The sequence below is a fragment of the Orcinus orca genome, chromosome 3, assembly GCF_937001465.1.
Source record: "Orcinus orca chromosome 3, mOrcOrc1.1, whole genome shotgun sequence".
In the NCBI taxonomy this organism is placed as follows: domain Eukaryota; kingdom Metazoa; phylum Chordata; class Mammalia; order Artiodactyla; family Delphinidae; genus Orcinus; species Orcinus orca.
In genome coordinates this window covers 179179734-179196566 of record NC_064561.1, presented here as the reverse complement: position 1 = coordinate 179196566, position 16833 = coordinate 179179734, and the positions used below count along the sequence as shown (strand labels likewise).

The window sequence follows — 16833 nt, the reverse complement described above, 5'->3', positions numbered from 1 at the left end:
TTATCTGATGCTCTAAAAACTGAACTGCAGAAGAGTTCGTTAGTGAGCTCAAAGAGTTAATGAGGCTTCCCGGAGCTAGAAGCTGGCTTTGGTTGTGTGGTTTCTGTATCCACAGACTCTGGTTCAATCAAAATGTAAATGTTATCTGGGTACACAAGACATATTTCATGGTGATAATGAATCTGTTGACATATTGTTCATACTTTATTGTATAAATTTTAGTGATGTATTTGCCAGAGAGAAAAACGAATACACAGGGAAACGCTCCGCGCTCAGCTCTACAATATGCTCTGGGTTTGACACGTGTCTGTGTCTGTCCTTGCCTTTAATCAATCAGAGCACTGTGACATTGGGAAGAGCCCAACAGCGTCCTTATTGAGTGAGCTAATCTAACTGTATTTGGAATAGGAACTAGAAGATGGGTTATTTTTAAAGGAAAAGCCACTGATTCCAAAACCTGTCCTGCAGCATAGTTACTTAACAGATGTATAAGCACTCAGGTGTGTTATTGTGTGTGTGAAAGATGATCAGATTAGGAGGGGAGAGGTGGCCTGCAGTCACTGGGTGGACGTGTCTGTCTGCTTGAACTCAAGCTTGCACCCCCTAGGCTCTGCACGCAGGCAGAGATGCCAGGACTCTTTGGTGTCTCTAGCTGGCAGGACCAGCTCTCTAATTTTCAGGGCTCAGGGCAAAATAAAAATGGGTATCAAGAATTTCAACATGGTGACAGCAGGACCTTAAACCAAGCAAGGGGCCCTGTGCAACAGCACTAATCACGCTCCCAGGAGGCCTGCCCTGCCTTCTGGGTTCTGAGGATGGAGGGCTGCCCTCTAGCGTCGCAGGAAAAATGAATTCTCCTTTCTCATGCTTATTCTTCCTTTCCCCCCACCCCCAATCTCTCAGGCCCGTTAGAGCTTCCATAGTAAGTTTCTTTGTGCATTTTGTCGCAAGGACATTGATATGGAGTATATTTGTGGGAAAATCCCTTTGCTCATCGTGGCTTACCCTCGGCATAGCAGCCCTGCTACCCAAAGGCATGGAAATGGACTCCTTGGGATCCCTTTAATTGCATGAGTCTAGAGTTCATGCTCCTGGCTTTGTACTAAAGGGCATTTTTCATTCCACTTCATGCTGCTTGGGGGTTATTATTTCATTGTGGGGTTTTTTGCCTTCAAAATAGAAACTGCTGTGAACTTTTAAAAAGGTATATTTGGTGCAATTGATTATAAAATGCTGATAGTATAACTATAATGATTATATTGGTTCAGATTTTGTATTAAACATAAAGAGGTCCTCATAAAAATAAGCCCCCAAACTGAAACAAACGAGAAGCCCAATATAACCTCGGGAAGCCTGACATATCTTGATTACTCTACTATATTCATTCCACGACCTGTGTACACGATGGTGAAATTTAGATCATAAGGGGGACTTGGGGATGGAGGTTGATTTTTGTTCATGTTTTGTTTTTTGTAGCCCTACTTTTCAAAGTACATTGGAAATTCCTAGAAGGGTCCTAGGCTTGGTCCTTCTTTTCCCCCTTGAACATCTGGCACAGGATAGGCACAAAATAAATATTTATTGAACGAATTAATGAAAGAATGAGTGATAAAAAATGTCATAAGGGTCAAGGACAAAAATCCCTTCATGCAGAGTCTCTTTAAATTATGTCCTGCCATTGTGTTTAACAAAATCTCCTAGAAATCTTACAGCCACACCCCTTTACCATGTGGAGGATATATATAGGGTATAGCTACGGGTTGTTACTTCCCCACCGGAGAGAAGGAGAAAATACTTAAACATGTACTGTTCTCTTACGAGTCTCTCAATACTTTTAACCATAAACCTAAATTACAGATTATTTACTTTATCTTCCTTTTTGAGTGGATAAAGGCAGCCGTTTATCAATACAAAGGGTGAAGAAGCACCAAGAATTGGAGAGGAGAAGTTGCTCCAAAAGGAAAAGGCTGGAAATGCGCAGCTCTGCCCAACCTAGACAGACCATGGGCAGAGCGGGAGGAAGGGGAGAATCCTCACGACAGCAGCTGTGCAACTTCCCACTCACCCGGGCTTCCTTAGGAGACGCTGGTCTCCGGATATTTATAAAGCCGATTCATCAGCGCTGTCTTGCAGCTTGTTCTCAGAACCACAAAAACCCTAAAATCCCCCAGTCCAAAAGAAAGAACTGAGCCCGATGGGTGAGACTGGACCCGCGGGTAAAGCTGAGATTTGAATTACCCCGGGGGGGTGGGGGGCGGTTACGTCTACCGCCAGGGGTGGGCAGGCAAAGCGGGGTGAGGGCGCAGACCAGGAACTCCACAAAGAAGAGTTCCATCTCCTGCGAGGGCAGGAGGCCGTGGGACCCCCAGGACACGTTCGGGGTAGGGGGCTTCTCCCATCCGTTGCCTCCTTCCATTTCTTCTCTTCTGCAGGTCTAGGGCAGGAGGGAAGGCCCAGGACTTGGTGGAGTCTGGTGGGCAGGGTCCCTGGCCAAGGATCCAGTGTCCGGGACACGCTTCCTTTTTACTCCCCCATCCTTACCCACCGGCCAAGGTCTCGGGCAGCCGGTGGCAGAGCTGTGCCCTTCTCTGGTCTACACCCCCTGAGCAGAGCAGGCATTAACTCTGGCTAAAAATAAAGTCACTAGAAGGCTCCGGGCCGCTCTCCCCTCGTGGGCTGGGTCCTGCCGTCCCTGGGCACGCAGCTACCCAGCTCACATGCCTCTGTCCCGCAGGGGGACAGGAGGGCCAAAAGCGGGCAGTGGGACAGTTCGTGAAGGTTTCCCAAGTGTTAGGCAGTGCCAGGGCTCAGAGCCCCCTGCGCTGGTCTGGTTCTGGAACAGACAAGGGCATAGGAACAACCCCCGGCCGTGTGCTGGTGCCCGAGAGGGGAGGATCGCGGTGCCTCGGATTCCTTAGGCTTCGGGTGGAGGTGGGATTTGCGGGTCTTGGGTACAGCCAACTCTCGACTAGGAGGAACCCTCCAAAAGGGTAGGCTCCTTTGGAGAGCACCAAGGAGCTCCCCTACCGCCCAGGGAGAGGGCCAGCGGGCTCGACCCCAGGAGTGTCAGGAGGGGGACACTGCCCCTGCAGACATCGGCCCCCGCGCCCAGTCCCCCGAGGTGACGTGGAGGAAGCGAATCCCAGAACCAACCCTGCCCGCACCAGCGCCCAGCCACTCTCCCCGGTCGCGCCCTCGCTGCCATCCCTGCCGGACAGCAGGGGCTCGGCGGGGGCCGTGGACCGACCAGAGGGCTCCCTCTAAACTCCGATACGGAAAACCTTGCCCTATCGGGTACCTCCAAAGTGTGACTTAAGCTGAAACTGCAGGGCACAAGTAAGGCGGCCTATCCGAGGACGTGGCGGGGTGCAGCGCTCAATCACACGGGCGGGTGTCCGCCTCGCTTCTCCATTGCGCATTTGGAGCTGTTCTCGGCCAGGGGGTCTCCTCGCGTCCCAGCGTCTTCCCGCCCACCGCAGGGAAGCCCCCTGCTCTCTAAGAGAGTGGGGGGGACCGTGAGAGCCCCCAAGCCCGCTGTGCTGAGTTGAAGAAGAGGAGGGTGGGAACCCCCTACTCATTAAGGGATGCGGAGGGGAGGGGAATCCCTCCTGCGAGCGCACAGAGGGTGAAAAAGAGGAAGTTCCCGCGACCCTCCGAGTAGGGGATACCAAAGGATGGGAGGTCTCCTCCCGGCTACGCTCTGTGAAAGTGGGGAGGAGCGTGAAAACACCCTGTCCTACCCACCCCCCGCACACCACTCAGAGCCTGAGGGGACTGGAGGGTGGGAGGGTGGGACGGCCCCTCCCCGCCGCACTTGGAGCCGGTGGAGAGGAGTTAGGAGCCTCCGCAGTCTTCTGAGCGAGATCGGAGGTGAGGGCGGCAGGAAGCGGGAACCCCCAGGCCGCGCTCGGGGACCGCGCAGGGCACGGTGGGAGCCCCCGCCCGACCCCAGGCTGAGAGAGCGGAGGGGAGGTGGACCTTGCCCGCGCTGATCGTGGGTGGGTCTAAGAGAGGGACCCCCGGGGCTGGGGCGCGGCCCCCGCCTCTCCCCTCCCAGCACGCGGCTGGGCGCGCCGGCCCCCCGCCGTGCCCGGCGCGCGACACGGCCGTCGGGGGGCGGCGGTGGGTGGAGGCCTGGCTGCGCCGCGCGGGGTGCGGGCAGAGGCGGGTCGAGCGCCCCCTGTCGCACCCGCCCCTCCCGCGCGGTGGCGGCAGCGGCGCCGCCGGGAGCTGCCCCCGAGGCCGCCGCCCGGCCCCCGCCCGCGCGTCAGCGCGCCCAGCCCGGGGCGCCGAGCTCCGCCCGCGCCGGAGGCCCCTGCGCGCAGCTCGGAGCGCGGGCAGCGCGGCCGGCCGAGGCAGCGCGGGGCTGGGACGCGGGCGGCTGCGGGCTAGCGGGCGGCGCGGCCCCGGCCGGGCGCGCTCGGCGGGCGCCCCGTGAACCGCCCCGATGTGGCAGGAGGCGATGCGGCGGCGCCGCTACCTGCGGGACCGCGCCGAGGCGGCGGCGGCGGCGGCGGCAGGCGGCGGCGGCGACGGCGACAGGCTGCAGCGGTCCCGGGACTGGCTCTACGAGTCGTACTACCGCATGAGCCAGCAGCACCCGCTCATCGTCTTTCTGCTTCTCATCGTCATGGGCGCCTGCCTCGCCCTGCTCGCCGTCTTCTTCGCTCTCCGGCTGGTGAGTGGCCTCCCTGCGGGACCTGCCTGCGCGCCCCGGGGCCCAGAGAGGAGAGGGAGGTACCCGCCGAGCCGCGTCCCGCCCGGGGCTACCCCTCTGCCCGCGGCGCCCTGCCCCTCCTGCCTGCCCGCGGCCGACCTGGCTTGGGCGAGAACTGAGGGCGAGAGAAAAGTTTCCTCGGAAGGTTCTGCCCAAAATAAAGTTGCCGGGGTGTGCACTGGGTGGACGGCCCGGGTGTGCGTTTTCCACCTCTGCGCACCCGCTGGCAAACTCGCCGCGCTTTCCACTCGGCGCCGCTGGCCGCAACAGCCGCTCCACTAGGTCTGTGTCCCTCCGAATCAGCCTCGCGCCTCTTCGCGAGACAGCTGCCCAGCCTCTGAGCTGGCGTTTTAGTTATTTAACTCTCTGAAAAGCCTGCCTCGGGAAAGTGGTGAATGGAGAGGAGAAATGAAAAGAAGTATATTATTATACATATTTGCCTTTAAATCTGTATGGTTTAGTCCCATAGACAGGGCGAGATGGGGTGTTGACCTGTTGTGAGTCTTAAGCCTCCAAGTGTGTAAGTAACAAGCATCCGTGAACCGTTGATTTCCTATTTCTAGAGAGGTAGTTAGTCGTGTTTACTGTTTTGCACAGGTTTTTAAACTGGATTTCATCACTAGGAGCGTAATGCAACTCCACAGCTGATGTCAATTTTGCCAATTTATATTTTTCGAGTAGAAATCCTTGGCTCACTCCCGTGAGCGGTGAGGGGAAATCTGTAGATGGCGGTAAGCTTCCTGTTACTGATCTTTCTGTTGGTGTGGTTCAAACTTTTGCACCGCCTATGATATGTATGTGCAGATCGAGTGCCAGGCATTGATTAATCAGTGAGATATTTTTGGTCAGTGGTTGATCTGGGGATGTCTGCATCGAATGATGTCTTTTTAGCTTAGAATATAAACATACACCTATATTCATGTCCTTGGAGCAAAGGTGTGGGTGTTTGCTTTATTTCAACACGTGTGCAAAATAGCTGTCCTTGGTTTTTGGCAATTTATTCTTCATATCCTGAGCCAGATGGTGCTCAAATATTATGCATGGGAAAACTTATCATCTGGGTTCTTTAAAAAATGAAGTTTTCTTTTTCCCCACACTAGTCAAGAGGTGTTGTCTTCTGCTGGAATTCAATGAGATAAGAATAGAAATTAGAAAGTAAATAGAACATCACGATGCCACCGATCACAACTGGGTCTTTTATTATACAACGTAGAGCAGAGAGCACCTTAATTCTATATTCTGGGTGTGAGTTCACGGCAATCTTCACACCCTTGTTACCAGCCTGGAATGCTCCCTGGAATGGCATCTTTGTCTCTTCTCACCACTTTATAGGGCCAAAGAGGACCTGGTGAGAGACTTCTTCTCAGTCTCATTGGCAAGCAGGGTCTCTAAAAGCATCTCCTTCTCATTTCCATTCTTGCAGGGAAGAAAACACATCCCTTTTCCTCTGGAAAAAGCAGCCAGGACATTGCTACTTGTGATTCTGTTGAATCTGTAATTCAAACCCGTTCTGGCTGGTTCTCTTCCAAATGGAAAAGAAGGAGCAGGTGATGGCCTATTTATAGCACCATTAATATATTTAAAGACAAATGTGAAGTTCATGCTCCCCTACACACACCACTTTGTTTGCTATCATACAGATCTCTAACGTCTTAAACCTTGATCTACGTAGATGTTCTTGAATGGGTCGTCAGGGATTCAGCACAGTCAGCTGAAAGCTCCCTTCTCTAATTTGTCTTTGATCTTTATGTTTCTTTACCCAGTTCCTTTATGTTCCATTTCACGTGGTGCAAATGATGGAATGGTATCTTTTTAAAAAGCTTATTCGGGCATCTTTACTTTGCTTGATAAATCAATCATTCCCACACTCTCCTGGCATTCAGCTAAATCACTTTAAGTACAAAGCAGGCATTTCCCATGGCATGGCTGTAGCCCAGGGTGAGGTCCAGAGATGGTGGAATGGATCCTGTCCTTTGCTCTGCCTAAACCATGCTCTGACTACTTTGTAAATCCTTCTAGGTGATGAGCTGTGCAGAAATGTTCCAGAATCAGGAAGGGTGACGTGGTCTGGTGGAAAGGCTACCTTCAAGTGGGCACTGGGGCTACTTACTGGGCCTGGCATTGGGAAATGCATGGGAGGAATGGGCACTGTCCTCTGCAACTTGACCTTAGGAAGTACTGGCACAGTTCTGAGATCTGGACAGCTCATTTCTATTTTGCTTTTAGTAATAGCATAAACAGCAGTTCCACTTTACAAAAAATGTTCTCCATCCATGTAGTCAAAGATGGCTAGGTTAGGAGCATTGGAAGATGGGACAGAGTTAACATGGAGTCATGTGCACACAGAGTGGGGTGAATTCATTTTTCAGACTGACCAGAGCTTGGCTTCCCAGAAATCTACACTGGGAGACAGAAATAGCTGCCTGGGGCCTGCCCAGGTTTCCACCTTCCTGCGCTTTACTGGAATCACTAGGACAGATTCTTCTTTCCCTTGAATCTGCCTGATTTTGATTTCCACTAGACTTCCATCAGTTCTTGTAGTAGAAAAAGTCTGGTAACTTTCTTAATGCATATCCATAGTTTTCTGGAACATTTGAATCACAAGATGATCCTGATAGTATCCAAGTACATAGTGATTTTTTGGTATATGTAATTGCCTTTGTCTGAAGTGACTTGAAATATCTTTTAAAAAGAAAAAAAGTAAGCTTTGTCTTGACTTAGTATTTCCCTAATTGGCATTATTCACAATCTGCTTTCACTTAATTTCAGTCTATGGTCAATCTATGCGTCTGCATCATTGATCACGAAGATAAGGTATTCTGCAAAGTATTTTTATTATATTTTAAAAAGTAAATTCTGAATTGAAACTTTACTATCTTGCTTAACTATTTTCTACATAAAAAGTGATTAAATAGGTTTAATCCCATATTTGTTAAGAAATATCAAGACGAAACAAATAGCACATATGATAGCATGTCTTGAATTTTAATATCTTGTTTAATAATAGGAAAAATATTTTCTGTTGCTTATGATGGAAGTTTTTGATGATAGTACTGGGCATGGTGAACAAAATTAAATTACCCTCTGGCATGAGAAAACTTGGAACTAATAAGACCAAACTTTAAGTTCTAGGTCTTATGAGGTAGCTTCATTTTCCAGGACTGGTTCTTATTACTAAATGCATGAAAACCTCATCTTAGAATCAAATCCTCTCTCATTTATTATGTCCAAAATCAGCCAACTTTTCTCAAAATTTGCCCATCGTGGTTAGGAAAGGCTGACATAAATTTTTTAGTTTGTCAAATACCAGCTAGCTCCAGCCAGATTTGTTTTGGTTAAAATTTATGATTAGGGATGGTCAATATTTCAACTGGAATGGAAAAATTTCATTCCATAAATTTTAAATAGTCAGATATTGCAATAAAATAGTTATTTTTCTGTTTTTTTTACCGTTTTTTTTTTAGTTTGGTAATATCCAAATGAGTATATACTTTTATCAGTATTACATATGTAATATGTATGATTTTGACAGAATATGATCTACCTTCTTGCTTTTACTGTGATTCAGTGTTCTAGATATTTCAAACAATGACCGTAAGTACTTCATTACAAATCAGTTTTCCAGCATCAGGTGTTTTTTCTAGGGGCAGATATATGAGTGTTTCTTTTCTCTATACATGGAGAAAGAATCCTAATTTTTCCAAAACGAATAAGTGAATCCAATCATTGTAGAGGCAAATTGGCTTTATTATTCCAGACATTATTTCAGCGCCCCTAGCGGGTGGAAGGATCAATGGGGAGAAGTCTTTTCTTGGGGAGTGGAAGGCTGGAGAAGGCAGATAAATACATCTGACATCTCCTCTAAGGAGCAGGCAATTCTCTGCATACTTTCTCTAGTCTCTTAATTCTGGGGGTGGAGGGGTAGTGCATGCTTTTAGGAATTAGAGTGGAGGTAGCTAAAGATCTGTCTTTCTGCAAATTTCTCTGTATGTGCAGGAGAATCTTACTTGGCAGGTGTTTGTGATTTGCAACCAGTAATTCAATAAGTCACTTTAATTATGATTTAACTGTGGTATAAACAAACGACAATGAAAAACTGTAGTTTTCTGCAGAAAAGATGGTTGCAGTTTAGAGGCCTAGCAAGAAAGGATTTGGAAGCATCCTTTGGACATTAAAGTGCATAATTAAATATATGCACGGTACCTTGCCTTCTCCATTTAAAAAAGGCAGAGTGTAATGGTTAAGAGCATCTGTGTGTGTTGGCATTTTGACTTTGTCCCTTTCCATCTCTGTGAACTTGGGCAAATTGTTCAACTCCTCTATGCCCCAGTTTTCTTGTTTGTAAAATGAAATGGTACCTGCCTTCTAAGGTGATGGTCCCAGTCAGTACACGTGAAGCACTTAGAAGAATGCCTGGCACAGAGTATGCCCTCAGGAACTGTTGTCATTACTGGGTCTTCTGTAGTTGCATTTTCATTGTTGCTGTGAAAAACATGTAGTCACATAGTATTAGAGCTGGAAGGGCGCTCATGCTACAGAGGAGGAAACTGAAACCCAAAGGCGGTGGCTCTTGTCTTTAAGGGTGCAGTTGTGGTGCTGGGTGTCTTGACTCTGCCTGCGTGAACTAGGCTGGTGATCACTGCAGATCTAGAATCCCCAGCTCTGGTCCTAGCACAGCAGCAGTTTTCTTGTTTGAAATTTCATGCTGATAGGAAAGTCCTCAAGGTTCATTCTGTGGATGGGGTTACATTTCCATTTTTTTCTCTTTTAATGTTAAAGAACTGTAGGGATGCTTCCCCACGATTAATTCATTGAGGTAGACTTCATTTATTTCCTTTATGCTGAATGTTCCCAGGGTTTTCCCATTAAGCAGCAGGTGCATTTGCAACTTTGCTTTCGTTGGCCAAGTCCCCGGCATGAATACTGTGGCCTGTAAAATCCATTCCTGTGGAGCTCTGTGTGAAACTTACTGGTATTTTTTAACTTAAACTTTCTATTTAAAAAATAATAATGCTGTTAGAGCTGATCTGTTACTTTGGTAAAGGTGTCTTATGATTCTATTAATTACTTTGATCTGTTTGTTCAGGAATTGCTAGTGATGGGACAGTCAGGGCTAGGTGCTTGTGCATAATCCGCTGGTACCCCAGTTCCTTCTATAACTCGATGTTGACATCAGTACGATCCACTGGACTTCACTCATTCTTCCCTCACTGATATTCACGGAGTGCCTGCTGGGGCCCGCACTGGGATGGGCATCCCTCTGGGTGGCACTCCATCCAGAAGCAGCTCACCTTCGACACGCTGCCACTTACCTGTCCATACTAGGGTGGTCTGTTAGCCTGGACGCCGTGAGCTCAGAGTGTCTGCATCTGGTCCTTTTTAGCTTTGCTCTCTCCTCCACTGCTTCCCCTCTCCTCGAAGCCTCCCCCTCCCCGTGCTGCTTATCCAAGTTCAAGCTCTCCTTCCTGAGCTTAAACAGGTCAGCCTGTGCTGTGCATTCCTATCTGTATTGGTTGCTGCCTCTGATGCCTGCAAAGCTCATTTGTTACATGAAATAATTTACCCACTCCATGACTGTCATCTGATGTGCAGAATAGTTTTGTCAGTTCGTCTTGTCTCCTCAACTAATTGTTAGTTTTTTCAGGGAAGAAACTTAGCACCCCCATATTTAATACAGTGCTAACCAGATCGCAGGTGCTTAACTAACATGGATAATTTAGGGGGTAGATGCATTTTTCCTTAGCTGCTGTCATTCCCACTGTGTAGCCTCTTGTTAAGAGCATAAAACTGTCACTAGACCTGGATCTGGTCTCAATGTTGCCACTTAGTGTTCCTGACAAATTAATTTATCTGCTGTGGACTAAAATGAATAACACAACCAGGCTCAGGGAGATATTTTGGGAACTAAGTAAGATGGATCCTGTGGACATTTAGCACAGAGCTGGGCACATGTCGTACCCAAAACAAATGTAGGTCATTTTTATTATTATACTTGGAGCACACAGGGTTTTCCTTGTCAAGGTCCCCTGTAGGTGTATTTCAGGCTGACAACTAAATGAGTACTAGAATTTTTAAACCTGGGTATGAAAGAACAGGGGATGTTTTTCTATTTATGTGATAAGTGTGAATATAGCTTTGAGGTACTTAAAAAAAAAGATGGAGAAGCATAGATAGTTTAATTAAAGTCATATTGTGACACAAGTTACCGTTCTCTAGCACTAAAATTCTGCCAAATTGACACTGCTATTGGCCTTCATATTTTTTTCAATTTTGTTAGCTTTGGATAATGTTATATAATGTAAAATGAACAAGAGTGATAAGATAATATTTACCAGGCAATTCCCTGGTGTCAAACTAGGAAATAGATACACATCTGGCAATGCTGGTTTGCAGCCACCAGGTGCGTTTGGGGGGAGGGAAAAGGATTGTTGAGTCAGCTTGTGTGTTTGATCCATATGGCCAAATTAAGACTTTGCTAATGTTGCTTCAATGCCCTATTTGTATAAAGATACAATAAAGATCACAAAGAAGGGAACCGGGAGAGGTTTGGAGGAAGACTTCATTCGTTCATCTGTTGCTGGCAACGTTACAAATAATCATTTTTGCTCCCTCTTTTCACTTAGGCTTATGCTTCCATCCCCAGGTGCCACCTTCAGGTGAGAGAGAGTGATGGGCAGAGTTATGAGATACTCAGCCTAAAAAACTCCATGAGCAGCTCTGCCAACTAGTTTTCTGACTCTGCCCAGGGCTGTAGAACGACAGTGCCAAGACAGAAAGAACGAGAATACAGACCTGGGTCACCACCATTAGGAATGCATAAGGCCAATTGTATCTCAGAGTCGAACCAAGTCACTTTTTGCTTGAAATGGAAGATTTCAATATTCAATGTTTAATTGAATATTTTATTCAATTAAAATCTATTGAATGAATAATTTATTGCTTTTGAAACATACAAACATAAAGTACAATGGCTTCTTTTTAGAACGTTGAAATTCTTGAGAAGACTTCTCAAGATGATGCTTATTGTCTGAGAGAATCTTATGAATAAATCAAGTGTCTAGGGTAACCACCCTACAGCAGGTTCCTGGTGGAGACGATGGCGGACCAGCACCATGGTGATGGGAGCCCTGACTGCAGGGTTTTGGGATTAGAATTTCTACCCAATTTCCACCAGTGTCCTTTATCATCCCTCAGATGTAGTGATGCTGGGATATTACAGCCAGGACGGGCCAGAGCTCGTAGGTGCTGGCTTCCATTCCGTGCTTACCCCAAATGCTGAATTATTGCGTGTGTTTTAAATGTACTGTATGATTTTTTAAGCTCTATAAAAAAAGGGAAAATAATTAAGATTTCTATCTACTAGTGAGCTGTGCATATGTTGAAGGAAAGGAAGTTTTAGACTGGTGCATTAGTAGAACTAATAAAGATATGTGATGTTACAAATTCAGAGGATAAGGAGATCAGATGAATAAAAATGAAAGAAATAATGAAGAAATGTTAACATAGTTCACACACATGATTGATCTGACACCTAATCCTCTCCCATTATTGGCTTGCAGTTAATTCAAACACATAACATCCATATTCTTCGGAATTGGACTTTAGGTGCACAGAATGGGATTTATCATTTGATTAATTTGATTAATCTTTGATTCTTGAGCTCAATCCTCATTTATATCTATTTGGCTTGCTTGTTTATTTACACTAAAATTAAACATCCACGAACCCAGTCCAAACTAGAATATCCCCAATAATGTATTTCAGTCTACACTGCACCTCTCCCATTCCCCTACCTACCCTCAGAAGTAAACTTCATTTGCACTTTTTGTTTGTCATTCTCTTGCTTTTCTTTTTGTTCATTTTATCATACATACCCTATATATATCATGTGGTATATGTGTGGTATAAAGTGGTGATTGAGGTCCATTTACATATTTTTTTTCTTGTGGAGAATCAATTTTTACTGATTCATTTTAGTTACTTCTTTCCCCAAATCTGTTATAAATCAAAATTGCATATATGAGTCGTTTGTTATGGGCTATCTTTTCTCTTCCATTGGTTAAGTTTTGTTCTTTTTTTTTTTTTTTTTTGCGGTATGCGGGCCTCTCACTGTTGTGGCCTCTCCCATTGCGGAGCACAGGCTCCAGATGCGCAGGCTCAGCGGCCATGGCTCACGGGCCTAGCCGCTCCGCGGCATGTGGGATCTTCCCGGACTGGGGCACGAACCCGTGTCCCCTGCATCGGCAGGCGGACTCTCAACCACTGCGCCACCAGGGAAGCCCTTTGTTCTTTCTTAATACGCACACACACAGAGTATAATTACTAAGCTTTATAATACGTATTTATATTGGGCAAGGGAAGTAACATTCAGCTCTTTGAAAAGTTTCTTGGTTATTATTGAATTTTTGTTCTTCCATATAAATTTTACAATCAACTTATTTTAACCTCAATATGAAAAAACTCAAGTGGGATTTTGTTAGTGTTATATTAATCTATTGATTCATTGCTGATAATTGATATTTTATGATATTAAATTTTTCTATCCATGAACATGGGCTATCTCTCCATTTATGTGCTTCAGTAATGTTTTACAGTTTTCTATAGGCTGTTCTTACTCCTGAGTACCAAAAGATATTTTGTATTTTATTGCTTACTGTAAATGATGTTTTAAAAATTATGAATTTCTACTCTTTTGTTGATGATGTAAAAGAATATAATTTTGGATATTATTTTATAGCTACACAACTTATCATATCCTTTTTATTACTGGTAACTGAAATGCAGATTCTTTCAGGTTCTCTACATAGACAATCATATCATCTACAAATAATTTACAAATAATTTACATATAATTTACATATAATCTACAAATAATTTACATATAATTTACATATAATCTACAAATAATTTCCTTTTGTCCAATCCTAAGGCATTTCATTTCTTTTTCTTGTATTATTGTACTGGCTAGAAACTCTAATGTGTTATTGACAGAACTTGTGATTGAGGGTATCCTTACCCTTTTTCCTAGTTTTAAATAGAATTCCTTCATAGTTTATCCACTTAGGATCATGTTGGTTACAGATTTTTATAGATATCCTTTGAGATTCCCTTTTGTTCTAATTTATAAAAAAAGTTTAAACGTGATTGGGTGTTGAGTTTTACCAAATTGAGATAATTATAGGATTTTTTGTTGTTTTTTAATGTCAAAGTAATGGATAATAATTTTCTATTATTGAACAATTTTTATATTCCTGATACAAACACAGTTTTTATGATATCTCTTATAAAATGTTGGATATGAAGTACTAACATTTTGTTTAAGATTTTTGCAAGCATATTCTTTGGTGAAATGAGTTTGGAATTTTTCTTTATCAAATTGTCATTTTTCTTTTATAAGTTTTTCTGGTCTTATAAAATAAATCACGGAATATGCCTTCATTTTTAGTTTTCTAAAAGTTTTCATTATGTTAGAGTTGATAGAATTTGCTTAGAAAACCACATGGGTTTGTTGCTTTCTTTGTAGAGAGATTTTTAAAATTTCTGCTTCAGTATCTTTGATAGTAATAGGATTATAGTATTTCTAACTTTACTTCTCAAGTCAGTTTCAATAAGACTTTTCTAGGAATCTTTGCATTTTGTCCCAGTTCTCAAGTTTAATGGCATGTATGTGATAATACTGTTCTCATTTTTACACTTTACATATACTATATCTTCAGGTTTTATTTATAGTGTTATTTTTAGGTGCTTTCTTTTTTTACTTAATCTCATCAGATGTATGTTTTGTCTTAACATACATTAAGACAAAACATTTGCATTTTTGCTTTCTATCTTTGTTACCTCTTGTGTCAATCAGAACATATTAGAATATGCTATGGAAACAAACAACTCCAAAATCTTAATAGCTTAACACAGTAAAGGTTTATATTTTGTTCAGGCTGCACAGTAAATTTGAGTCAGCAGAGGAATTCTCTCACACCAGTCACTCAGAGATTTAGAATGAAGGAAGTTGCATCCCACAGTATCCTTCTTTCCTTGATTGCTACACTAGGGAGGAAAAGAGTGCTTCACTCTCTGGCAATTGACATCTTCCACATGGAAGTGACACATCACTTTTATTCATTTTTCATTGACCAAGTAAGTATCCTAGTTATCTTTTGCTGCATAAAACCCCCCAGAAAACTTAGCGGTTGAAAACATCAACATCATTTATTTTCCTCCTGAAGCAGCAACTTGGGCAGGTTTGGCAATGGCAGCTCATCCCTGCTCCATGTGTCAATTGGGATGGCTTAAAGGCTGAGAACTGGAGTCCTTAGAGGCTTACTCACTTACATGTGTAGTGGTCATTGCTGGCTGGTAGCTGAAACTCAACTGGGACTGTTGGCTGGAACACCTTCACATGCCTCTCCACATGGTTACTTGACTTCTTCACAGTATAGTTGCTGGGTTCTAAGAATGACCATCCTCTAAGAATCAAGTAGAAGTGCATGGCATCCTTATAATCCTGTCTCTGAAGTCAGATAACACCACTTCCATCATGGTCACAAAGAACTGCCCAGGTTCAGTTGAGGAGGGCATAGAACCTCACTCGATGAGAGGAGTGCCAGTCACATATGGGTTGGGATATATTATGGCCCCCATTCGTGGGAAATACAGTCTACCACAGTACCTTATATAGCACATCAAATTCCCATATGCCTACAAGGAGTATGCATCAGTTAGCTTGTTCTGCGTAACAAACCGCCTCCAGAATTAACAGATTGGAATAACTATTTTATTTAGCTCACAATTCTTTGGGTCATCTCTTCGTTCTAGCTATTCAATTGATCTCTGCTGGTCTATCTCTTGTTTGTGTGGTCAGCTGGCAGCTGGTGGGTCATTTGGTAGCTGGATCATCTAAGGCGTCCTCATTGACATATGAGGCCAGTTGGCAGGCTGTCAGCCAGGGATGTTGGGTAGGGTGACAGAGTCACTGGGCTCGTTTAGCAAACTAGCCTGAGCTACTTTGCATGTAGGGTTCTAAAGATCAATGAGGAAGAGGGCAAGCCCCAATACCTAAGTATTTTCACGTCTTTGTTTCATGCAACTGTTGTCAAATTGTCCAAAGAGAGTCACATGGCCAGGGCCAGAGTCAGTGTAGGAGAGAATTACATAAGGGCTTGGATATAGGGAAGGGAATTAGTGCAGCCAGTTTTGCTGACAAAACCATAACCATAACAGAGAGGTGAACTAGAATGTTTAACAGTGCTATTACTACCACGGTGCACCTACCTGGTCACCAGACATTTAGTTTACTCCTTCCTTAAGAAAATACGTACATCCCTTTCTCAAGAGAGACCACTCCAAAGTCCCATCCACTAACAGCAAGAAGCTCAGAGTCTAGGATCTGTGAATGAAGGGCACTCGTTTGTTCAAAGGGAATGCTGAGCAGTCATTTCACATGAAGCCTGAATGTGGCTTCTTTTTTTTTAAATTTTAATTTTGTTGGAGTATAGCTGATTTATAATGTTGTGTTAGTTTCAGGTATACAGCAAAGTAATTCAGATATATATATATATATATATATATATTCATTCTTTTTTAGATTCTTTTCTTATATAGGTTATTACAGAATAGTGAGTAGAGTTCCCTGTGCTATGCAGTAGGTCCTTGTTGGTTATCTATCTTATATATAGTGGTGTATGTGTATTCATCCCAAACTCCTGATTTATCCCTCCTGTGGCTTCTTTTGATCTGGAGACCTGTGGACTAAGAAGATGTTATCAACCATCCACTCAGCCACCCAGTGCACAAAGGATAGCCACAAAACTCTCCCATTATCCCAAGGGAAGAATGACACACGTTCATTAATCTCTGGTCATACCAATTATAAATTCCCCTGGGCAGACAGTCTGAGGGTCCCTGGCCCTGGGAATGGGGATTGCTTCTTCATTAGATCCAGACTCTTGTCCTGGAAATAGACCCCTGTCTATTATTTCCTGTGACATCTGAACCCTCCACTGGGGAGGTTCTTCCTTATTGGCCATCATTTTGGCCACAGCTGGATTGATTTTTGGGGAATATTTCCTTCTTGGGGACTGAGCAATTTTCTCCACCTCTTTCTTGCCATAGATAGAGAA

The 16833-nt window shown here is 44.5% G+C and overlaps 1 protein-coding gene across 1 annotated transcript in view; it reads left to right on the top strand.

Moving 5' to 3' along the window:
* The first annotated feature begins 4335 nt into the window (after nucleotides 1-4335).
* ADCY2 (adenylate cyclase 2) overlaps nucleotides 4336-16833 on the top strand; it is a 433799-nt gene continuing 421301 nt past the window's right edge. Inside the window, exon 1 of the mRNA XM_004274498.4 lies at nucleotides 4336-4678. Within this exon, the coding sequence (XP_004274546.1) occupies nucleotides 4448-4678 (231 nt within the window). The 5' untranslated portion in view covers nucleotides 4336-4447. The remainder of the gene's footprint in view (nucleotides 4679-16833) is intronic.